Source organism: Eleutherodactylus coqui, chromosome 1 (assembly GCF_035609145.1).
Source record: "Eleutherodactylus coqui strain aEleCoq1 chromosome 1, aEleCoq1.hap1, whole genome shotgun sequence".
Lineage (NCBI taxonomy): Eukaryota > Metazoa > Chordata > Amphibia > Anura > Eleutherodactylidae > Eleutherodactylus > Eleutherodactylus coqui.
The window spans coordinates 35,178,461-35,204,019 of NC_089837.1; the positions used below are offsets into that span (position 1 = coordinate 35,178,461).

At 43.1% G+C, this 25,559-nt stretch overlaps 1 protein-coding gene across 1 annotated transcript in view; it reads right to left on the bottom strand.

Moving 5' to 3' along the window:
* Nucleotides 1–1,740: 1,740 nt before the first annotated feature.
* ELP3 (elongator acetyltransferase complex subunit 3) overlaps nucleotides 1,741–25,559 on the bottom strand; it is a 108,241-nt gene continuing 84,422 nt past the window's right edge. The window contains exons 11-15 of the mRNA XM_066594867.1: nucleotides 17,926–18,016; nucleotides 17,269–17,334; nucleotides 15,327–15,554; nucleotides 11,767–11,848; nucleotides 1,741–2,234 (exon numbers count right to left, since the gene is read on the bottom strand). Of these exons, the coding sequence (XP_066450964.1) occupies nucleotides 2,158–2,234; nucleotides 11,767–11,848; nucleotides 15,327–15,554; nucleotides 17,269–17,334; nucleotides 17,926–18,016 (544 nt within the window). The 3' untranslated portion in view covers nucleotides 1,741–2,157. The remainder of the gene's footprint in view (nucleotides 2,235–11,766; nucleotides 11,849–15,326; nucleotides 15,555–17,268; nucleotides 17,335–17,925; nucleotides 18,017–25,559) is intronic.

Consider the following 25,559-nt stretch of genomic DNA (forward strand, 5'->3'; position numbering starts at 1 on the left):
AAATATAAAGGTATCCTCTAACCTCCGAACGAAGCAGCGGACACTTAGTTGCTGTCACTCCATTCATTTCAATGAAAACAACAGAGATTGGTGAGAGCTTGTACTCGGCAATCTCTAATAGTCATTGAAATGAATGGAGTTGCAGCCCTTCATTCATACAAGGACTATTGGACCCTCATTAGTGGGATCAGTTGGGTTATGATCTGTGGAAGTCCGACTGCAGGTAAATGTATCATCTATCCTGTGGCCAGGCCATAACTTTTTAAAAAGGTATACCTCACCTGACCCTCCGCATCCCGTTTTGCTGGTACCCATTTTCCCATTCCAGTGTTCATGGAGGGCACACTTCTTACCGACACCTGTACTGGTGCTCATGGAGGGCACACGTCTTACTGACACCTGTGCCAGGGCTCACGGTGGGCACATGTCTTACAGACACCTGGACCAGGGCTCATGGAGGGCACACATTTTACCGACACCTGTACCGGTGCTCAAGGAGGGCACACTTCTTACGGACACCTGTACCAGGGCTCATGGAGGGCACACTTCTTACAGACACCTGTACCAGGGCTCACGGTGGGCACACGTCTTACAGACACCTGAACCAGGGCTCAAGGAGGGCACACATTTTACCGACACCTATACCGGTGCTCAAGGAGGGCACACTTCTTACGGACACCTGTACCAGGGCTCATGGAGGGCACACTTCTTATGGACACCTGTACCAGGGCTCATGGAGGGCACAATTCTTACAGACACCTGTACCAGGGCTCATGGAGGGCACACTTCTTACCGACACCTGTACCAGGGCTCATGGAGGGCACACTTCTTACCGACATCTGTACCAGGGCTCATGGAGGGCACACTTCTTACCGACACCTGTACCAGGGCTCATGGAGGGCACACATTTTACCGACACCTGTACCAGTGCTCAAGGAGGGCACACTTCTTACGGACACCTGTACCAGGGCTCATGGAGGGCACACTTCTTACAGACACCTGTACCAGGGCTCACGGTGGGCACACGTCTTACAGACACCTGAACCAGGGCTCAAGGAGGGCACACATTTTACCGACACCTGTACCAGTGCTCAAGGAGGGCACACTTCTTACGGACACCTGTACCAGGGCTCATGGAGGGCACACTTCTTACGGACACCTGTACCAGGGCTCATGGAGGGCACACTTCTTACGGACACCTGTACCAGGGCTCATGGAGGGCACACTTCTTACAGACACCTGTACCAGGGCTCATGGAGGGCACACTTCTTACGGACACCTGTACCAGGGCTCATGGAGGGCACACTTCTTACGGACACCTGTACCAGGGCTCATGGAGGGCACACTTCTTACAGACACCTGTACCAGGGCTCATGGAGGGCACACTTCTTACCGACATCTGTACCAGGGCTCATGGAGGGCACACTTCTTACTGCCACCTGTACTGAACACTAATAAACTCTGATTCATTCCAATTTGTGATTCATGAAATTCCATAAATTCCTTCTGGGTGAAACACTTTCAATTCCCACTTGTTCCATTATGTAAAAAAACAAACATAATCAGCCATGTATACATGGGGAAGGAGTAGTTGCCAGCCAAATGAGAGTTTGGTGGATAGGTATCTAGTGTGTAGCCAGATCTTGGATGTATGTCCCCCCCGACTCCCTGAAACCTAACAGAAGATCAGGATTGGATATAATCTGGTTGGACCTCGGGATTAATACTCACTACTCCAAGAACTCTTACTGTGTTTATTTGCATATAAATAAGGAAATGGATTGCTCTTTCATAAAAAAACACAAACAGCTTAAGATGTCCGGCTGAAGTCATACGGTGCTCGCAGTGTCCGTTTGCAGTAGCCACCTGTAAAGCTGCTTTCTTTTGATGGGAGGCTATGGGTGACATTGCATTGTACGACTGCATCCATTGGAGGCATCTCAAAGTATACCACCAACAGAAATCCTCTTGATGTCCACTGTGTTTGCAGGACTGAAAAGTCTTGTTAGAACTGTGTAATGAAGCTGATGACCACAAAATTTACAATCTGCATTCAAAAAGAACAAAAGTAGCTCCAACTCCTCCATACAATGGGCTTCGGGTTTTCAAATATCAGGAAGATTGGTTCCTCTGTCTCAAAGACCCTCGTCTCTATGTTCAGTCAAGTCTTTTCACCATGTAAGGCCCCTCTAGTTCATAGCCAATTTTTCTGTAGTAGTTCCTAGTGCCGACACCTAGAGGATTACAAGTGACAGGTTAGCAACTCCATAATGGTCAACGCCGAGAACCTGTGAGGAACAAGTACCAAATACCCAACAGATTTGTTAACGATTAAACTCCATTTTATAGTTCACATATAAAAAGAATCTAAAAGTTAAATCACAGTATACATACATTACTTATCCCATCTTATACTTCACAATTAATAATGAGGTGTCATAATCCATTTTGATATCCTCCATAACACCCACAAGACTCCCTGCGATCTCATCGCAGGGGCCGTACGGGACTCCCGAACATCGTTCGGGGGATTTAAATGCCGCTTTCAGAACTGACCGCGGCATTTAAAGGGTTAACAGTTCTGATCAGTTGCGCGGCTGAATGGAACTGTTGCTTGCCGCCGGGTGTCAGTTGTAAGAAACAGCCGACGCCCACTGTGTATGGAGGGAGATCACCGCGCGATCTCTCTTCATACATAGCCCGCCGATACAGGCCGTCAAAAGGCGGATCGGCGGTCACAAAGGGATCGGTAACCTTGCAGTCCCCGTAATACTTACCATAGTATTCTGTTAGGATCATAAAGATATTTTTGCAAATATCATCTTTACATTTCCATGACTTTATGCCAGGAGAGATTGCATTTAAATAACCAAAAGCTAAGAAACAAAAGGCCAAGTGAAAAGCTCGGATTCTTCATCAGATGTGGAATCTACTGAACAAGAACTCGGAGGTCCATGCGTAATTGGGTCATACGATGTTGACGATTTCAGTTGATAACGTTAGCAGCGATACTGTGTATACAGCCGGAGGTGAACTGTGCTCAGCCTGCAAAAAGGGGAATGTATGTCACAGCTGCTGGGAAAAGCCACACGACACTAATGAGACCCGGAGTAGAAGACGCCTCATCCCTCATGCCACAGCAGCGTCTGACGTGGAGTCCTCAATATTGCCATTTATGGCTTCATCCTTCTCAGAGTCCTCTGGATTTCGAGTTAACGATTGGCTTTCTAAACTATTAGGTGTGAAATGACCTATTCCGATGTAAACGGCTCAGGAGTGTCTCTGCTTACATCCTACTGTTGTGTACATACAGAAATTACTGGTTAACGTCTAAGCAAGATTTCACACTTATACTAAAGAGTCATCATCGATCGAACATTCAAGAAACTTTTTGATTCAGCCGAACTTCCTTGGCCATGGACACCTGACCAACAATTCTAATCAGGTCCTCCTTTATATAGGATGTATGAGGTGAACTAATAAACATTGAATGGCCACTTTTTAAAGAGACCCCCCACCTAGCATTGCCCTTAAAAACCACAGCAATTCATCATGGCATACAGTAGATTCCACTGGGAGCGGAAATCATTTTGCAGGGTTATCGGCCCATGTGGAAAGGAAGCTTCTTGTAGTTGCCACAAAGTAGATGGAGGTACTCAAACTGGTCGCTTGCTGTTATAACCCATCCATGCTAAGGAACAGCAATTTGTTCATTTGGACACCCTAGTCAGAGCACCAATGTGGTATTCAGCTACTCTTGACTGTGCTCTACCTGTTTCTTACAACACTTCCTGACGTTCTCCTCTGACCCATTTCAGCGAAGAGAGTTTCTGCTCACAGGATCCGCTTTCGTTGGATGTTCTTCCTCAATCACGCCATTCTCTGTAGAATTTCCACAACAATGAACGAGAAAAACCCACGTTGTTGCCAGGGACATCCCGGCCCCAGCTAGTCTAGCACCGATGACCCGGCCTCGTTGGAATCACTCAGATTGTTGGATCTTCCCATCTAATGTGGATTCACACTGAAACTGATCCAGGATGTTAGGAAACCCATAAAAAAGTTGATGCTCTCAGGAAGACTTCGCACAGCTGACTTCAGCTTTTATAAAAGAATCTTACAAGATTCTATTTGTAAAACCATTTTTTCCCAAGCTGTCTATAACGTCTAGTGGCGGTCGTGGAAGAGCTACAGACCCTTAAATTGGCTATATCTTCTGCTTGAGACATGCCAGTCAATAGAGAGAGAAAAAAAATGTTATTTGACATCTTGAGATTTAAATGTATAAGATCAGTGGTGCGCGGTCTTCAGCCTTTGTCTAGACACCGATGACAACCATGAAGCATACATCAATAATTCCTGGAGAATATTTTTTCATAAGAACCTCCAAAGTCAACTAAACTCAAAACGTATCAACCACTGACAAAAAAAAAGTAGGCAACTACTGACCCACGATTGGAGTTGGCCATAGAGCAGTCATGGCAGGAGTCGCTTGTTCACGCTGTTATCAGCAGACAGTCCAATCATGTTATGTCAAAGCATAAAAGGTACTTCGATGCAGAAACCATATATTTGGTTTTGGGAAACAAATATTGTATCGTGTCTAGAAACAGGATCCAGATGGAAGAGGACACAAACTAACTCAGATGAAAACGTAGGGCGATATATAATTCTAGTGGCAGCGAAGTGCTCAGTTTTGGACTGGGGATCCCTAAACCTAGCGTAGGGCTTATTTGTAAGAGCCACCTTTCATCTATGCAGAACATGTGACGTCCACTTTGCATTGTAATCTTTGATATAATTGTATACCCAGGATACAGGTTCAATAGGTTATTTCTGAATTATCTGATAGGAAACAGATCCTAGTGATTGCTCCAAACTACCTCCGATTGGGTTGTCTTCTACTGGGCCCATTGTGATATCCGAGCATGGGCGCACCAGACCTTCTCGTGGGCCTGTCTGATCTTACACATGCTGAGCAATTCAATTGGTATCACTTCCTTCAAACTTCACTGACTGATCAGCCAGGAGGTGAGTCCAACAGCAGGAGCGGGACTAGGTAAGTGAATGTTTTCATGACTTGGTATATCGAAATCTATTGAATGCAATCCTTCGACTCCCTTAGAGATAAGCCAGTGGGGGGAGACTCACTAGAGCAGTGTTCCCCAACTTCAGTCCTCCGGGACCGCCAACAGGTCATGTTTTCTGGATTTCCCCAGTATTGCACCGGTGATGTAATTATTGTGAATGCCTCAGACATTACCACAGGTGTTCTTACCATAGGATATCCTGAAAACATGACCTGTTGGTGGTCCCTGAGGACTGGAGTTGGGGACCCCTGCTCTAGAGGACACAAATTACCAGGAAAGTTACCAAGACAAATCAGCTACATGTGGACCCATCAAGAGCTCAGTCACACGGGCATTGCCTTTATGATAATTCAATGACTGATGTAAAAGCACTGATCTGTCAACAGATCCTATCGGTGGTAAGGGAGGTGTAACATGATGTAGGCTCTGGTGCAACCTATTGGTGTTAGAGGCTTGAAGCAGAATAGAGACGATGGTTACTCTAAAGTGATCCTTTATTTCCAACCAGCAGGTAGCATGTTTCAAGGCATGCAGACCTCTTTATCGAACAGCTGGTTACATTCTAGTGTTCATAGAACATAGTGTAGTACGACAATGGAGCGGGGTGTGAAAACTAATGTACAGGTGCAAAGAAAGCAACAATAAAAAAAAACAAAAAAACTTTACTTTGCACCTATACATTACCTTTTGCACCCGGCTCCATTCCGATCGGATGGCCGCACTTGGTTGTGGCAGTTGCCTGAAGAGCAGTTTATGTGACTGCATTGTCCAACAGTGAAGGAGGTTATACTATGGGGAGGTGGGGGGTGTCTGCTGGGAAGGACTACGGCCATTGGTTAGAGTGAAGTCCACCTTAAACACCAATGTGTACAGAGACATTCTTGATAATGTGTATTACCTATCCTTCGGCAATACCTTGGTACAGCTCTGTGTCTCTACCAATGTGACCGAGCACCATGTCATACGGCACGCAGGGTTGAGGCTTTGTTTAAGTAGCAGAACATCTGCAAACTTCATTGGCCGTCCCAAAGTCTGGATCTTAATCCCATCAAACATCTTTGTGTCAAACTAGATCGCTATATCCGTGTACACCCATCATCCCCCCACATCACTGAAGCTCTTCTGGAGGAATGGAGGAAAATCCCTCCACACAGCTAAGGGAATTTGCTGGAAAGCAGCCTAGAAGGGTTATGGCAGTCACTGAGGCCAAAGACGGCCCCAAACCATATTGAAAATTCCATCACCTTCGATGTGTGTCCCAATACTTCTGCCAACAAAGGTATATGCAGCTGTCTGATGGAGAGGTCAGCATACCTCAAAACACAATACCTGCTGGTTGGAAACAAAGTATCATTTTAGAATAACCAACATCTATATTCTCTTTCGAGTGACCAACACCAACAAGTTGTGCCAGAAGCTCAGTCATATGACCTTTAGTTGACCAGCGTACCCGGCCAGCAGTACCTTCTTCTTGCCACTTTTCTGTTACGGTACAGCCGCACAGTACCCCTGCCTAAAGTGGCATCTGCCCAGCCCTTTTCAATCACACTGGGATTTGGACTGCTAATAGGGAACATTGTATTTTTTCACAAACCCAACTTAACGAAGAAGAAAGCGTGAACGGTGCTGATCCCTGTAGAAAGGGCTTCATGGGCTATTTTACATTTACCGTCTTCTCTTAGCCATTTACATGTCAATGCATTGTTTAAATATTTTTTTTTTTTTAAGTTTTAAAAAAATAAATTGCTGATGTATTTCTCAGTCCGAGCAGAAAACTAAAGATAGCATTGCTACCTCGGTGTATAATTACACCTTGAGCTTCAACAATACCATCTGTGTTAAGAAAGTTTCTTCAGCGCTTCCGTGATGTGATGGTATAAAGGATTATTATTATGTTAAATTACATCACATTGTTCTTCCCTCTTCTTTGCTTTATTTTCCACCTTGGAAGAATGTGTTTGTCCCTCTCTAACAATACACAATTACATAAAAGCTGGTGACAAAGTTCAAAGCAATTAAATCCTACTTTAAAAACGGCCCACGTCAGTGGAGACAGTGCAGCAAGGACAATTGTTCAGGTGGACAAGCGAGACTAAATCCTCCTGCCTATATCTATCTATATACGTGTGAAAGCCCTCACTGACTGATTGGCTACTAATTCTCTAACTTCCCGATGTTGTACAAACATGAGATTTGGCAGGAGCATTTTTTTAGCTCCTAAATAGGAAAACTAAAGGGGTCAAACTCGAAAATTCAATGCTCAGTGCAAAAGTATTGGCGCCCCTATGTCATGTACTAAATCTAATTCTCTAACTGCCTGGTGTCGTACAAACATGAAATTTGGCAGGAGCATTCTTTAGGTTCTAAATAGGAAAAGTAAAGGGGTCACAAGTTGATTATTCAATGCGAAGTGCAAAAGTACTGGCACAACTATGAAATGTTACTTCACGGTGTCGTACAAACATGAACTTTGACAAAACCATTCTTTAGGTCCAAAATAGGAAAAGTAAAGGGGTCGCAATGCTCCCCTGTGTGTATATATTTTATTCCTCGGTTCCTCTGAAATAACCACGACTTCATAAAATTTTACATGCAAACAGAAGGTAAACACCTGAACCAAATTTACTCGGGTGAAGCCAGATATATCAGCTAGTTAAATGTATATCAGGGCATCAGGAAATCTAACAGAAAGCCCCGATCGCTCGTCTAACAGAAGAAAGCCCCGATCGCTCGTCTAACAGAAGAAAGCCCCGATCGCTCGTCTAACAGAAGAAAGCCCCGATCGCTCGTCTAACAGAAGAAAGCCCCGATCGCTCGTCTAACAGAAGAAAGCCCCGATCGCTCGTCTAACAGAAGAAAGCCCCGATCGCTCGTCTAACAGAAGAAAGCCCCGATCGCTCGTCTAACAGAAGAAAGCCCCGATCGCTCGTCTAACAGAAGAAAGCCCCGATCGCTCGTCTAACAGAAGAAAGCCCCGATCGCTCGTCTAACAGAAGAAAGCCCCGATCGCTCGTCTAACAGAAGAAAGCCCCGATCGCTCGTCTAACAGAAGAAAGCCCCGATCGCTCGTCTAACAGAAGAAAGCCCCGATCGCTCGTCTAACAGAAGAAAGCCCCGATCGCTCGTCTAACAGAAAGCCCCGATCGCTCCTATAACAGTAGCCCCGATCGCTCCTATAACAGTAGCCCCGATCGCTCCTATAACAGTAGCCCCGATCGCTCCTATAACAGTAGCCCCGATCGCTCCTATAACAGTAGCCCCGATCGCTCCTATAACAGTAGCCCGTATCGCTCCTATAACAGTAGTCCGTATCGCTCCTATAACAGTAGTCCGTATCGCTCCTATAACAGTAGCCCCGATCGCTCCTATAACAGTAGCCCCGATCGCTCCTATAACAGTAGCCCCGATCGCTCCTATAACAGTAGCCCCGATCGCTCCTATAACAGTAGTCCGGATCAGTCCTATAACAGTAGTCCGGATCGCTCCTATAACAGTAGTCCGGATCGCTCCTATAACAGTAGTCCGGATCGCTCCTATAACAGTAGTCCGGATCGCTCCTATAACAGTAGTCCGGATCGCTCCTATAACAGTAGTCCGGATCGCTCCTATAACAGTAGTCTGCTATCTAATCTACAGCGCCCCCTATAACAGTCTGGCTGTGTAGTGCCCCCTATAACCTCTTTCTTACTGTAGACGTACCCCCAGCTTCGGATGTACAATACGTTCCCAGTATTCTCAGTGTATTCCCCTAGCATATTTTACAAATAGCAGTGGGCTGAAGATACAATTACGGATAGTGTTTGCCATCAGAAGGTCAGGTGATCGGGGAGCGGAGAGATGTTTAATGTTACTTCAATGGTGACTTCTATGTAAATGAAGAGAAGACAATAAGTCTCCCAGCGCTACAGCCGTCTGACAACTGACTGACCTGACATCATTATATTGACTCTCCGTGTATCCTGCCACCTGAACATCAAAGATAAAGCTACTTCTGGGGGCAGATCGGTACATTCAGAGCAAGGGACTTCACCGAGCCGTGAGCTGCTCTGGGCCTGCTGCCTAGTAGTGCCGGACCTGCAGGGAAATAACACCTAAAGGGGATTGTTCCAAGATAGAAAGTTATCTCAAATCCACAGGATTGAGAATAACTTCCAGATCTGTGGAGTCCGACTGTTGGGGTCCCAAGAACGGGGATACAGCGTGTCTTAAAGTGAGGGCAGTGGCAAATGCTCATTGCTGCTCTATTCAATTCAATGGGGCCAATGGAAAAGATTGAAGCGGCAGTGCCTGTGCCCATGTACAACCATTGCTGCCCTCACTTTCCTGATCCCAAGATTGGTGGGGGTCCTAGTGGTCAGACCCCCACTGATCAGTAGCTTACTTCCCTTTAAAGTGAGGGGGTTAGTGTCATATCTCTGATGAAATATCAGATGTATACGGAAAGCTGGAAGACAATATCTATGGATACATACATTCTATCTCACTCAACCGTATATAAAAATAAACTAGTAATTAGGACATTATAGTAGCAGTGTTTCCGGTGGCACAGCACACTCACAGTAGCATGATTACCACAAAAGACAAGCCTCGCTGGGCTCCTCCTACAGCAGTGACATCAGCACAGGTCCTTTAGCCCACGGGATCTCTGTGGTGGTGGTAGATCAGTGTGTCCTGTCAGGACTGCGGAGTTGTGTAGGAAATTATAGTACCAGTGTTACTACTGGTGCAATGCGCCACACAGCTCTGCTACATGGTACATGCGCACACACAGCTCTACTACACCCCACACATCACACACACAGCTTGGCTCCTCCCACAGCAGTGACATCACCACAGGTCCTTTAGCCCACTGGCTCTCTGCTGGTAGGTTGTTGTCTTCTGAGATAAAAATGGCTTAGTTGTATTCTCATTTTGTTATTTTTGTCCTCCCCTTCCAAGAGCCCTAACTCTGTTGTTCTTCTGTCAGTCAGACTCTGTTTTATATATGTTGTAGGACCTTCAATGGCATCACCAGGGGGCTGAGCGATGACATAAGCATGGGCGGAGCATAAGAAGCACTCACACACATACATACCAGACAAGTGGTCGTTAGTTGTTTCATGGGACAGTTCCTCTGTTAAAGGAGGGCAAAGGATCAGTCACTAAAAGGCAGAGGAGCAGACAGCACAGCGGGCAGAGGGGCAGAGGAGCAGACAGCACAGCGGGCAGAGGAGCAGACAGCACAGCGGGCAGAGGAGCAGACAGCACAGCGGGCAGGGGGGTGGAAGATCAGACAATGGAGGGCAAAGAAGAAGAATATCAGATAATGCTGTACACACGTCCCGGTCCGCTGGAGGATGACCGCCGACAGCCGGTACAGCTCTAGTTAGTGTTAGTCTAGTGGACACGTCTGATGCTTGCCATGCGTGGGCTTCTCATGAAAGTACGTTAAAAGCCTTTTCAGACAGTGTGGGAGTTCGGGGACGAACAGTTTGCACATTCACAGCAGAAGATTACGCGGTGATTTATTCTGTATTAATTAAATATTTGTGTCTGAATTAAAAACACATTATCAGAGAACATCGAGAGCGGTGAAGAGAATGGATGGCGGGCAGGAATAGCGTTCGCCGTGAGTCACAGGTCAGAGAATGCAAGTGAATAGAGGTGACGCTTAACAGATGAATGTATAGTGTAATAAAGGTATATAGGATGCAAACTACATGCGATATACTTGTTATCTGCAGCCAATCCTGGGAGCAGAAGAGATCATACCCCAACATGAATGACAGGTGTAGGACCGCCCCATACGATATGGTTACTTGTCTGCATTATGATGGGAACAGTCATTATAGCCCGCCCTTGTATCACCAAGTGTTTATTCACCAGTCACTCTGACAAACTGTAGCCAGTTTAGGAAGATTCCTTATAGGGGGGCCAGACACCTACTTTAAGCCCTATGAGCTAGGCATATGGGCTGAAAGTACGTGACCCACTGAGTCTGAGGATGGAAGTGTTATGCTTACCTCCCCTGTCCTTCCCCCCAGGTCTGAGCGCTGCAAGCTGCCGATCAATGAACTGAGCGGCACTCTAAGGCTGTGTTCACACGGGGTGTAATTGATGCAGAATTTCTGTGCAGACTCTCGCCCACACTCTGCGGAGAAGCCGTTGCGGCCAAGCAACGCTGAAACTGATATGCCGCACGAAATTCAGAGCCGCGGTATGTCAATTTAATCGCTGTCTCCGCTGCAGCCTCTCTCCTCTCTATGGGCAGAGAAGCCCGCAACGGATTGCAGGCGGTGAAGCCGCTTCAAATCCCGCGCCGAATGCATTTCTGGCACAGAAATCTTGTGGTATTTCCATGCGGTCATTCCACAAAATTTCCGGCCCGTGTAAACCCAGCCTAAGTAGTCCGCCTGTTCTACTTTTTTAATGTCCGGACTACTTACCCGCGATTCTCAATGCATCCAGCGGCGGCATTCAGCGCTCACAGCGGGGCAGTGACGAGGGAGGTAAGAATAGCACTTACATCTCCGGACTCCAAGGGTCACCTACTGTCAGCCCATAAGCTTATAGGGTTAAAACAGATGACAGTCTCTTTACACTCGGAGCTACTGAAGGCACCAATCCCCATATCTGTGTGTAACATACAGCGAAGAGGAGATCATTGTGTGATGATGACCAATCACCAGACACTCACCAGAAATGACGGCTATTTTACAGGATCCATGCTCGTCTCTTGCTATACGCTCTGCCTCCTCCATCAACAACATCCCAAAACCCTGTACACAGAGACATAAGAGACACATTGTAATAAGCAGAGACTGCCATAGGGGTGGTGATACAATAGTGATATTCTTCTACATAGGGGGCACTATTATAGTAGTTATATTCTTGTACATAGGGGGCAGTATTATAGTAGTTATATTTTTGTACATAGGGGGCAGTATTATAGTAGTTATATTCTTGTACATAGGGGGCAGTATTATAGTAGTTATATTTTTGTACATAGGAGGCAGTATTATAGTAGTTATATTCTTGTACATAGGGGGCACTATTATAGTAGTTATATTTTTGTACATAGGGGGCAGTATTATAGTAGTTATATTCTTGTACATAGGGGGCAGTATTATAGTAGTTATATTTTTGTACATAGGAGCAGTATTATAGTAGTTATATTCTTGTACATAAGGGGTAGTATTATAGTAGTTATATTCTTGTACATAGGGGGCAGTATTATAGTAGTTATATTCTTGTACATAGGGGGCAGTATTATAGTAGTTATATTCTTGTACATAGGGGGCAGTATTATAGTAGTTATATTCTTGTACATAGGGGGCAGTATTATAGTAGTTATATTCTTGTACATAGGAGGCAGTATTATAGTAGTTATATTCTTGTACATAGGAGGCAGTATTATAGTAGTTATATTCTTGTACATAGAGGGCAGTATTATAGTAGTTATCTTCTTGTACATAGCAGGCAGTATTATAGTAGTTATATTCTTGTACATAGGGGGCAGTTTTATAGTAGTTATATTCTTGTACATTGGAGGCAGTATTATAGTAGTTATATTCTTGTACGTAGGATGTAGTATTATAGTAGTTATATTCTTGTACATAGCAGGCAGTATTATAATAGTTATATTCTTGTACATAGGGGGTAGTATTATAGTAGTTATATTCTTGTACATAGGGGCAGTATTATAGTAGTTGTGTTCTTGTACATAGGAGGCAGTATTATAATAGTTATATTCTTGTACATAGCAGGCAGTATTATAGTAGTTATATTCTTGTACATAGGGGCAGTATTATAGTAGTTATATTCTTGCACATAGGGGCAGTATTATAGTAGTTATATTCTTGTACATATGGGGCAGTATTATAGTAGTTATATTCTTGTACATAGGGGGCAGTATTATAGTAGTTATATTCTTGTACATAGGGGACAGTATTATAGTAGTTATATTCTTGTACATAGAGGGCATTATTATAGTAGTTATCTTCTTGTACATAGCAGGCAATATTATAGTAGTTATATTCTTGTACATAGGGGGCAGTTTTATAGTAGTTATATTCTTGTACATAGGAGGCAATATTATAGTAGTTATATTCTTGTACATAGCAGGCAGTATTATAATAGTTATATTCTTGTACATAGGGGGTAGTATTATAGTAGTTATATTCTTGTACATAGGGGCAGTATTATAGTAGTTGTGTTCTTGTACATAGGAGGCAGTATTATAGTAGTTATATTCTTGTACATAGCAGGCAGTATTATAGTAGTTATATTCTTGTACATAGGGGGCAGTATTATAGTAGTGTTCTTGTACATAGGGGGCAGTATTATAGTAGTTATATTCTTGTACATAGGGGACAGTATTATAGTAGTTATATTCTTGTACATAGAGGGCATTATTATAGTAGTTATCTTCTTGTACATAGCAGGCAATATTATAGTAGTTATATTCTTGTACATAGGGGGCAGTTTTATAGTAGTTATATTCTTGTACATAGGAGGCAATATTATAGTAGTTATATTCTTGTACATAGCAGGCAGTATTATAATAGTTATATTCTTGTACATAGGGGGTAGTATTATAGTAGTTATATTCTTGTACATAGGGGCAGTATTATAGTAGTTGTGTTCTTGTACATAGGAGGCAGTATTATAGTAGTTATATTCTTGTACATAGCAGGCAGTATTATAGTAGTTATATTCTTGTACATAGGGGGCAGTATTATAGTAGTGTTCTTGTACATAGGGGGCAGTATTATAATAGTTATATTCTTGTACATAGCAGGCAGTATTATAGTAGTTATATTCTTGTACATAGGGGCAGTATTATAGTAGTTATATTCTTGTACATATGGGGCAGTATTATAGTAGTTATATTCTTATATATAGGAGGCAGTATTATAGTAGTTATATTCTTGTACATAGGGGGCAGTATTATAGTAGTTATATTCTTGTACATAGGGGGCAGTATTATAGTAGTTATATTCTTGTACATAGGGGGCAGTATTATAGTAGTTATATTCTTGTACATAGGGGGCAGTATTATAGTAGTTATATTCTTGTACATAGGGGGCAGTATTATAGTAGTTATATTCTTGTACATAGGGGGCAGTATTATAGTAGTTATATTCTTGTACATAGGGGGCAGTATTATAGTAGTTATATTCTTGTACATAGGAGGCAGTATTATAGTAGTTATATTCTTGTACATAGAGGGCAGTATTATAGTAGTTATATTCTTGTACATAGCAGGCAGTATTATAGTAGTTATATTCTTGTACATAGGGGGCAGTATTATAGTAGTTATATTCTTGTACATAGGAGGCAATATTATAGTAGTTATATTCTTGTACATAGGGGGCAGTATTATAATAGTTATATTCTTGTACATAGGGGGTAGTATTATAGTAGTTATATTCTTGTACATAGGGGCAGTATTATAGTAGTTGTGTTCTTGTACATAGGGGGCAGTATTATAATAGTTATATTCTTGTACATAGCAGGCAGTATTATAGCAGTTATATTCTTGTACACAGGGGGCAGTTTTATAGTAGTTATATTCTTGTACATAGGGGCAGTATTATAGTAGTTATATTCTTGTACATAGGGGCAGTATTATAGTAGTTGTGTTCTTGTACATAGGGGGCAGTATTATAGTAGTTATATTCTTGTACATAGCAGGCAGTATTATAGTAGTTATATTCTTGTACATAGCAGGCAGTATTATAGTAGTTATATTCTTGTACATAGGGGCAGTATTATAGTAGTTGTGTTCTTGTACATAGGGGGCAGTATTATAGTAGTTATATTCTTGTACATAGCAGGCAGTATTATAGTAGTTATATTCTTGTACATAGGGGCAGTATTATAGTAGTTATATTCTTGTACATAGGGGCAGTATTATAGTAGTTGTGTTCTTGTACATAGGGGGCAGTATTATAATAGTTATATTCTTGTACATAGGGGGCAGTATTATAGTAGTTATATTCTTGTACATAGGGGGCAGTATTATAGTAGTTATATTCTTGTACATAGGGGGCAGTATTATAGTAGTTATATTCTTGTACATAGGGGCAGTATATAGTAGTTATATTCTTGTACATAGGGGGCAGTATTATAGTAGTTATATTCTTGTACATAGGGGGCAGTATTATAGTAGTTATATTCTTGTACATAGGGAACAGCCTTTTTCACTTGTAGATGATAGCAGCCTATATGGCTTCTCATATCTTACATTATTACCTGATGCTGAAACTTGGATGGGTCACGACTGCTGACCGGGACGACACTCCCATACACGTGAAGTTCTCTCACTATGGACACACCTCCTTTTAACTCAGGTCTGAAGGATTCTGGGGAACACTTCCGCAGACGCAGCAATCCGATCAGAATATCTTGCTCTGGATCCTCGTATGACAAGAATGTCTCCCATCCTCCGTTGGCCACGTAATCCCTGCGAATTAGTTCCACCTGAAACAAAAGAAAAATAAATTGAAGGAGAAAAATTACCCAAAATTGAAGGCACCACTGAAGAGGAATACAGGGCCGCTTCACAGCATCATGGCGATTAGAGGATGTTTTTATCGGCTACCCTCAAGTTTCATATCAAACCAGCACGTAATCGGCATTACTGCCTTTGTAACAACCCAAAGAGTGAAAATAACTTGTTACTAATCGCACACGGTGAGCGCCATACATATACTTTTTTCTTTTGTTCACCTTCTCAAAAAGCACAATGCAAAGAAATCAAAAAGTCACATGCAGCTCAAACTGGTACCAGTCACTAAGGGGTTAAGGGTAAAACTCCCAGTAGAACAAGATTTGGCAGCGGTTTCTAATACTCGGAATAAGACGCCATGGGATAGAAATATAGCAACAATGTCATTTAAATTTCTCAAATGTTAAGAAAACATTTACGAACGAGCTGCGGGGAGACGGGTTTCGCTCGCTCACTTTCTGACAGCTGCGGCGCTTCCCGGAGGAGCTGTGATATTAGCTGCCGTAGTGAATGTCTTCTGCTCCCCGTGTGTGATGGAGATAGAAAGAAAATATCATTGGTAATTGTATTGCTTGCTGCACTGGATTGCGAGGGATTGGGGGTCCCATGTGCCGGAGTCCTGTCCACAGAGATGTCATACGGTACAATCACCAGCCGTGAGCCATCAACGTGTGATTGCAGAAATACATTCCTGGAGAAATCAATAGCGGAAGAAAGTTTTTTCAAAAATTTTCCTAAAATTTGGTCAGAAGTAAATTAATAAATAAAAAAAAAAAAAAAGTTTAACACCTTCGTGACCAGGCAATTTTACATCACGACGTTCCAAAAATGTTGTCATTGATATAACCATACTGCTTTTTGGTACCGCTAACTGCAGCACTTCAGAGTACATAAAACAGATTCTTTAAAATGTATTACTTTTATTGGAAGGATGAATAAAACAAACAGGATTTTTTTTTTTTTTTAAAGAGGCGAGCTGTAGTTTCCATTGGTCCCATTTTGAGGTAAATGAAAGTTTTTGATTGCTTTTTGTGTTTTTTTGGGGGGTAACAAATGTAAAATAGCAATTGTCACGTGGCAAGATTAATATAACAGGAAAGAGGTGTTCACCTCAGCTCGGCTTTATGTTGGCGACTACATAGACTGCTCATTATAGTCAAAAAGGCAGTAGCAGACAAGCAATGGGGTGACATAAGTAGAACTTCTGACAATTGGGCATTGGTGGTATTTCCTAGCAATGTGTCTCCGATGTGTATGGGAGACAACCCATTCAACAGCTGAGCAGGCTTCTTATGGGTTGCAGTCCAAGGCAAGTAAAAAAAGGAAGCTTTAAAAAGTGCTCCAACTGCAATTCTTAGGCGCCCAGGATGAGATGCATCTAGATAGCAGTGATGAAAGACGACCAAGTTGTGTTTCCAAAGTGCAAAGTCTATCCAAAGACGTTAGGGGGTGTTTGTGGACAGTATTGTTAACACAAGACCAAAAGTAACAGTAGCCCCCATACTGCCCATCAATGCCAACTGTTCTCTCGATAAGCATGTACCATAAAGGGCAAGTAGAACCGTGATGACCACTTTATCAGTGCAGCTTCTCAGTTTGTGGCTGCAGATGTACTTCGTACCATAAGTTCTGAGCTGGCAATTTTACAAATGCTTCTAACACGACCACCATGAGGAGAGGACACACCTGATAGGGCCGGACTTTATGATGAATTTCTTGGATTCCCACTTCTCTTGTCCTGACATCACGACACTATGGAGGACAAACAGATCAGTTAGGAAATACATCTTGTTCAAAAGTAATTTTCCCCTTCCCAATTTATTCTATTTTTGCATATTTATCTCACTTGAAGCTCCTTTCATTAATATGATTGGTTTCTTCAGTCCTACTTCCTTCTAATTCTCAGGAACAGTATTTCAGACAGGGTTGCCAGTAGGGATAACTAAGTGCAACCGTGGAATAGTAGTGTCTGGTGTTAGCGTCAGTAGCAGGATAAGATTCAGCAAAGGTGTAGGAGGAGCAAGTGTTAGGGATGGGATTTCTCTGTGATTTCTGTTCCAAACAAATCTCCATTGTCATTTTCATCCTCATCATCCAGTTACCATCACCATCAGCCCCTGTTATCTATAGGAGAGCCCCTATTTTTTTTGTGTGTGATACGTACCTTATATCTATTATTCTCGCGACAGTCCGGTTGTTACAATATTGGTCTCTACTGTAAGACCTGAAGACTTCAAGTCTCTACTTTGTTTCTTTAGAAGGTATCAAAATGTATCTGGCCTCACACCTGATACTTGTATTTTTCCATCACAAAATAGTCTTAAGACAGAATTAATATCGTACCTCTGTGCCGAGATCTTTCATCCGGGCTAACGCCAACTCTCGTAGGTTACCATGTTCCACTCCAGAGCTTACCAACGGCATAGGAATATCTCTGAAAACCAGGGGAGGAAAAAATGTCATTAGCAATGCGCCGCGTCCTCCATCTTACAATTAAGGATGGTTTGCACATGATTGGTAATATCTCAGACTAGGAGTACATATGGGGGAGGTAATGGATAGTGACCTGTGTAATTGAGGAAAACCCCTATCAATGGCATGAAGGCTGAGGTCTATGCAGACAACCTACAACCAGTAGAAGGACTGGTGACCACAAGTCCCTATTATGCGGCATTCAACAACTCCCAATACCTCTGCTTTCTGCGCATGCAATATAACCTAAGAAGCTGTATAAACTAGATGTTCTACACAAGGAATAGAAAATATTTCAAAAGTAAGAACCCATGTAAAGTCTACTGGACATGTTCAAAAAGGGAGTGCTAGAAAGTAGTCACAAAAAGAGCACATTTTTGCACACACCTTATTTTTCATGGTTTTCCATTACATTGCAGGGAGGGGGGGGGGCGATTATTCTTCACTGGGGGGTTGGACACGGCTCTGAACATCATTACTATATTGTAGGGAGGACGTGGCTCTAGACATAATTCTAGTATTGTGGAGGGTAGCAGCTCTTGAAAACATTATGATACTATGAGAGAAACGGCTCTGGACACAATTATTATACTGTGAAGGGGCATTTGGCCTAGGGTCTGATTATTATATTGCGAGAGGGACATGGCTCTAAAATGTGTTTATTTTAGGGGAGAAGTCACCACCCTGGATGCGACTACTGTTCTGCACATAATTATAATATGGGGGACACGGGTTTAGATGTGATTTTTATATTGCAAGGGCAGAGTTGACTCTGGACGTGATTACTGTACTGTGGGGGGGGGGGGGTATCGCTCTAGATGCGATTATGTACTGTGGTGGTCTGAGGGATGTGGCTTTGCCCATAAATATGATGGGCTTACTGTACAGCATGGGAGTGGTCAGCTCTGGATGTGATTACTGTACAGCATGGGAGTGGTCAGCTCTGGATGGGATTACTGTACAGCATAGGAGTGGTCAGCTCTGGATGGGATTATTGTACTGCATGGGAGTGGTAAACTCTGGATGGGATTACTGTACAGCATGGGAGTGGTCAGCTCTGGATGGGATTACTGTACTGCATGGGAGTGGTCAGCTCTGGATGGGATTACTGTACTGCATGGGAGTGGTCAGCTCTGGATGGGATTACTGTACTGCATGGGAGTGGTCAGCTCTGGATGGGATTACTGTACTGCATGGGAGTGGTCAGCTCTGGATGGGATTACTGTACAGCATGGGAGTGGTCAGCTCTGGATGGGATTACTGTACTGCATGGGAGTGGTCAGCTCTGGATGGGATTACTGTACTGCATGGGAGTGGTCAGCTCTGGATGGGATTACTGTACTGCATGGGAGTGGTCAGCTCTGGATGGGATTACTGTACTGCATGGGAGTGGTCAGCTCTGGATGGGATTACTGTACAGCATGGGAGTGGTCAGCTCTGGATGGGATTACTGTACTGCATGGGAGTGGTCAGCTCTGGATGGGATTACTGTACAGCATGGGAGTGGTCAGCTCTGGATGGGATTACTGTACAGCATGGGAGTGGTCAGCTCTGGATGGGTTCATTGTACAGCATGGGAGTGGTCAGCTCTGGATGGGTTCATTGTACAGCATGGGAGTGGTCAGCTCTGGATGGGTTCATTGTACAGCATGGGAGTGGTCAGCTCTGGATGGGTTCATTGTACAGCATGGGAGTGGTCAGCTCTGGATGGGTTCATTGTACAGCATGGGAGTGGTCAGCTCTGGATGGGATTATTGTACAGCATGGGAGTGGTCAGCTCTGGATGGGATTATTGTACAGCATGGGAGTGGTCAGCTCTGGATGGGATTATTGTACAGCATGAGAGTGGTCAGCTCTGGATGGGATTATTGTACAGCATGAGAGTGGTCAGCTCTGGATGGGATTATTGTACAGCATGGCAGTGGTCAGCTCTGGATGGGATTATTGTACAGCATGGGAGTGGTCAGCTCTGGATGGGATTATTGTACTATGCGGGCCATTATTATAATGTGGGGGAGGGAATGTGGCTTTAAAAGTGATTACTGTACTGAGGGGGGGCTGTAGCTCCCAACATGATTATTATACTGTGAAGCGCATGGCTGTGATTATTATACTGTGAAGGGGAGTCCACACTGGATATAATTATTATATTGTGGGGGGATGCCACTCTGGACATGACTACTGAACTGTGGGGGTGGGATGTGGTTCTGGACTTTATTATACTGTGGGGGGGATGCCATTACTGTACTGGGTGGGGTTGTTGGGTCTGACATGATTAATGTAGGAGGTGTTTAGAGTCTGAATGTAATAAGTGCACCGTGGGGGGGGATTATTGTAGTGGGGTCATTAGTGTACTGCGAGAGGGGAGTGGCTCTAGATGTGGATGTGGTCAGTGTACTGCAGTGGCGATGTGACTCTGGAAGTATATATTTAATTTATAGTACAGTAAAGTCTTATTTATTATAACATTCATTATATATGCAACATAACTTTTGTAACTAAAAATTGAATTTGGCCTCCAAAGTTTAGGAGTCAATGACTTGTATGTAATTTCTTTAACCTGGATTACTGCAATTCTTACAACCTGTTTAGCTACAGACCATTTTTGGTGAAATTATTGCTATTACAGAGGAAGGCAAACAAGCCCAGCTCCACCAATTAACAAGAGAATGAATTTTAACTTACAACAAAATGTCCCTTAAGCCAGACCCTTTCAGAACATGAGAGGGCTGGGGCCATTAGAGCACCGGCGGCACACACCGTGGCCACCACAGCCTCTCTTTCAAGTTTACAAAGCCACTTGAGAGGCACTTGTGGCGTATGGCGCCAGTCTCTAAATGGGTACAGAAGCTTTGAACATCTGGATGGCACAATAGGATCTGAGAGCAACTAATGGAGCAGAAAGCGCAGCTCTGACATGGGATGCGGTTGGAGCTAATTAGCATCTTTTGTCATTTGCAATGGAGTTCAAAAGGATAGTCATCCAGCTTGCTTACTTGGTAGTCATTGTAGTAGGGTACGTTGTCAGCCAGCAGATATTAAGTATCACCGGGAAATCTATACTATATTAAGAGCTCGCTCATTAGGTCTGCCTTATTTCAAGAATTCTGGGACATCATGTCATTAATTATTGGAAATAATGTACAGGAGTAGATCAAATATCAAGGGAGAGCACAACTCCACTTAACAAACATTCGGGTGTCTCTGGCATTGAGATAGGGGGTTGATGTGCACCTCCATTCCATAAACATTAATCCATTATATATAAAAGGCAGGATGTATCGTCGACGACTCACTTCATTAAAAGTATATTCCCCCTGAAAAGTTTGTAGCCCCCATGTACCCTACACACTTCTATTAAAGAGTTTGCCCAATTGCTAGAGAAGCAGAATGCCTAACAACAAGCAGTGGACTGCAGAGAGGCTGCACTTCACACTTGATTTATACTGGTAAAACAAAAAAACATAAAATAATAAAAATATATTACAAGACAATTTCTTTTTAGTTATAGAATCAAATGTGTTAAAATAACAAAATGTAAGGGTACTCACTCATCCTCCGCCCCAGTCTTTGTTGGAGGAACAGATATTACCTGACCGCAGCAAAAATTCTGTTTTCCTAGCATCATGGCTCCCAGCATCTGCTCAGTGATGCCAGGAGAATGGCACCTGACCACTACGGATGCTTATTGGCTGCAGTGGTCAGGTGGTAGCCATTCCACAAAGACCAGGAGGCCCACAGTACTGGTTCGCCAGGACAGATAACGGGCAAGTACTGCTTTTATAATTTTGACACATTTGAGGCTATACTGAAAGAATCATCTGGCAGCCAGCCAACCCCTTTAACCAAAGCATAGAGATACTTCATAGAGCAGCTCCCACTCTGGACAACTTGTGTGGCCATGTAGTAATGGTTGCGAATTCAATGCTAGTGTGGCTGCAATCTGAGAAGGGGGTTGTCCTAAATGCCTTGGCTAGTTTTCATTGCGGGTTGTCTGTTTGCACACCCAAGAAAAAGGTTTTCACTGGCAAAATAATTATTATGTTAAAGGTTTTTTGGGGGGACTCCAATTTTGTTGACGTATGCTTACGATAGGTCATCGATGTCTGATTGGTGAGGGTCTGCCGCCAAGAACCACTGCCTATCAGCTGTACTTGGGCAAGTGCTGTGGCCTCTTTGCTGCATACCAGGCACAGCACTGTACATTTTGTAGTGGCGGTGCCTAGTATGGCACCTTCACTTGAATGGGACTGAGCTTCACTCAGGCCATGCGATGAATAAATGTGACGACACTGGCCTGAGTGTCACAGTCTCTTCCAACAGCAGATTGGCAGACCCCACCGATCTGATATTGATGACCTATCCTAATGATACTGGAGTCCAGGAAAACCCTTTTAACGCACTATGTAATAATTCTTGCTGATGAGTCATCGGTTTTCCAGCAACACATTTATGTATCATTTATTTTACAAATTAAAGGCAGACAGTGAAACTTTTTCCATTTCTCTACTTAGAGTACAAATATCTACAATCACAAAATACAAACTATTGTCTGTACAGGACTATGGGGGCGGCCATCTTGCCGGAACTGCAGTTATCATTTTGACAGTAGAGCTCATAAGCAAGATGCAATGGATAGGAGGTGACTCAATGAGTGTTGTGAGCATGCTCTCTGCAGAGAGGGGGGAAGAGGTGAGCTGTGACCATCATCTATTGTGACTGGCGGATGCTGTGTTATATTAGGTGTCAGCTCCCATCGTTAGTCCCCCTCTAATGATAAGGAGTTGAGGGGTTTTTTTTATACAAATTGTGACATTAAAAAATACAAAAACGCCAAAGATTCTTAAAAAAAAAAAAATATATATATATATATATATATATATATATATTTAAGACAAAATCTTAATTTCTACAATAGGCAATTTTCTGACGACGCATTCCCTTTAAAAGGAGAACAGGCCATGGTATGACATGTGACTCAATGAGTGTTGTGAGCATGCTCTTTGCAGAGAGGGGGAAGAGGTGAGCTGTGACCATCATCTATTGTGACTGGCAGATGCTGTGTTATATTAGGTGTCAGCTCCCATCGTTATTCCCCCTCTAATGATAAGGAGATGAGGCTTTTTTTTAATACAAATTGTGACATTAAAAAATACAAAAACGCCAAAGATTCTTAAAAAAAAAATATATATATATATATTTAACACAAAATCTTAATTTCTACAATAGGCAATTTTCTGATGACGCATTACCTTTAAAAGGAGAACAGGCCATGGTATGACATGTGTAAACTAAATTACAGTTTGTGTCTTGCCGTGACCGATATACAAACCACTCGAGGCTCTGAGCAGGCGAGGCCAATCTCATTTTTATGAAACAAGTTTGGACCCTCAGGGTACAGATACACGGAATTGAGAAGTTGTAACTTTGTAGATTTTGGCGACCCGCTGTTTCCCGGCGTAATACTGCGGTGCGTCGAGTCACAGATGGAGAATCGGATGGCAGTACTACGACAAAACAAAAGCTGACGAGTGATGCGAGTCTCGGGGTGCATTCACAATCAGTCAGTGAAGAGAACACATTGCTTTCAACGCGTTTATTCACGAGCGGCTTTTCTCTCGGACTGATGAGCAGATACTGAAAAATCGTTGCAGGTTCTATTTTTGGGCGATTTCGTGTCAGAATCTCCCATTATTTTCTATTGCCACAAAAAAAAAACGCATCAATGTACGACTGCAATGCGATTTTTTTTTTGTGGCAATTGTGTTGTCTTGTGAAACATGCAATTTTCACATGTTGCAGAGATATGAGGAGTTTTTCTTGCAAAACACATCCTACTCAGTAGAAGTCGCAAGATTGCAAGTGCCATATCTGTTCCGAGTTTCTCGCAGCAATATCGCACTCGCTCGTGTGAATGCACACCTGGAGGTATATGAAGAGTTCTGTTCAAACAAGCAGATAAATCTTAGCCTATCAGATGGATACAATTTCCCAAGTATTATGGATTTCCCATGTACAAGGATTACTACTAGAGGTGCCCTCCCTCAAACCTGCTCCCAAACTGCTGGACATTTTACTTTAAAGCGTACCTACCTTTTTCAGGGACCTTATGATCATTTAACCACCTGTACATGTCTCATCAGTCTTGTAGTATATTTTGATTACACTTTTTTGTTTTTCCACTGTAAATCAAGGTCCGAGTGCAGCCGCATTGAAATCCACTGCTTGTCGTTATGCATTCAGCTTCTGTAGTAGGGTCTGTCTTCCCAAGCTCAGCTTTCCTGCACTTACACTGCTCTCAGATCTGTAGTCAGTGTGTATACAATCTCTGCCTCTGCTTGGTGTTATATTTCACTAACCTGGTATGTTGTAGGCATTATATGTCTCCAGTTTACTGTAGGCAAAGCAGTATAATTCTTGTTAGATTGCTCTTTATTAGCTGGTTTAGTAGGTCTTGTGTGTTTGCATGGTCACAACATACATAGATATGTTGCCAACAAGCAGACATACAAGAGCTAGTAAAGCAGCTAATAAAAATCAGTGCAATAAGAATTATGCTACTCTGCCTACAGAAAACTGGAAAGACATAGAATGTCTACATCATAAAGATAAAGGCAGTAGGAGAGGCAGAGATGGTGTACACACAGAATGCAGGTCAGGGAGAGCTACAGGGGAGGAGCCAGTGAAGACACACACCCCACAGCTAAGATGACATCTTAATGTCCCAATGGCTAGAGAAGCTGAATGCCTAACAACAACCAGTGGACTGCACTTCACACTTGATTTATACTGGTAAAACAAAAAAAATAAATAAAAGAATGAAAATACATTACAGGATTGATGAGACACACAGACAACGAGAGGAACAGAAGTTGTCTGAAACGTAGGTACGCTTTAAATATACCTACCAAACTTTAGGAAATGACATTAAGGGGGCAGGAGAGAGATGTATGCAGAAATATTTTGTGTATGCAAGTCCCTTTGCACAATACAGCCCACACGCCCTGGAGCAAGGGCACTAAAATGCAGGGTGTACCTGGAGACTCCCCATCCTGCTGCCATCTCTGCCTTTTACAACTCCCCCTACATAGTAATACCCTCTTTGTGCTCCCACAAAAAAATAACGACCACTTAGTTCTTCATAGTTATAGTTCCCCCCGCATGGTAGTTGTGCCGCCTTTGTTTCCCCATTAAGTAATGTTGCATGTGTGTCCCTCACAAGTACCTCTCTGACCAAAGTTACTTGCTGTATGTGCTGCTTCATTCCCTCATTCCTTGTTGACAGATCTGTAACACTGTTCACGGAAACTTCCAGTAGGACAATATGGCCACTGAAGAGAGGTCCCATAGTGAGAAGACAACCCTACTGACCTTTGAAGATGGAAATTCCAGTAGGTAGTCCTTCCTCAAGGTTTAACCATTGTCTACTATCCAATTCAAAGTCAAGTCCAATCTCCGTGCCAGAACCGCGGCACCAGTGAAACAAGACTACTGCTCAGTACGTA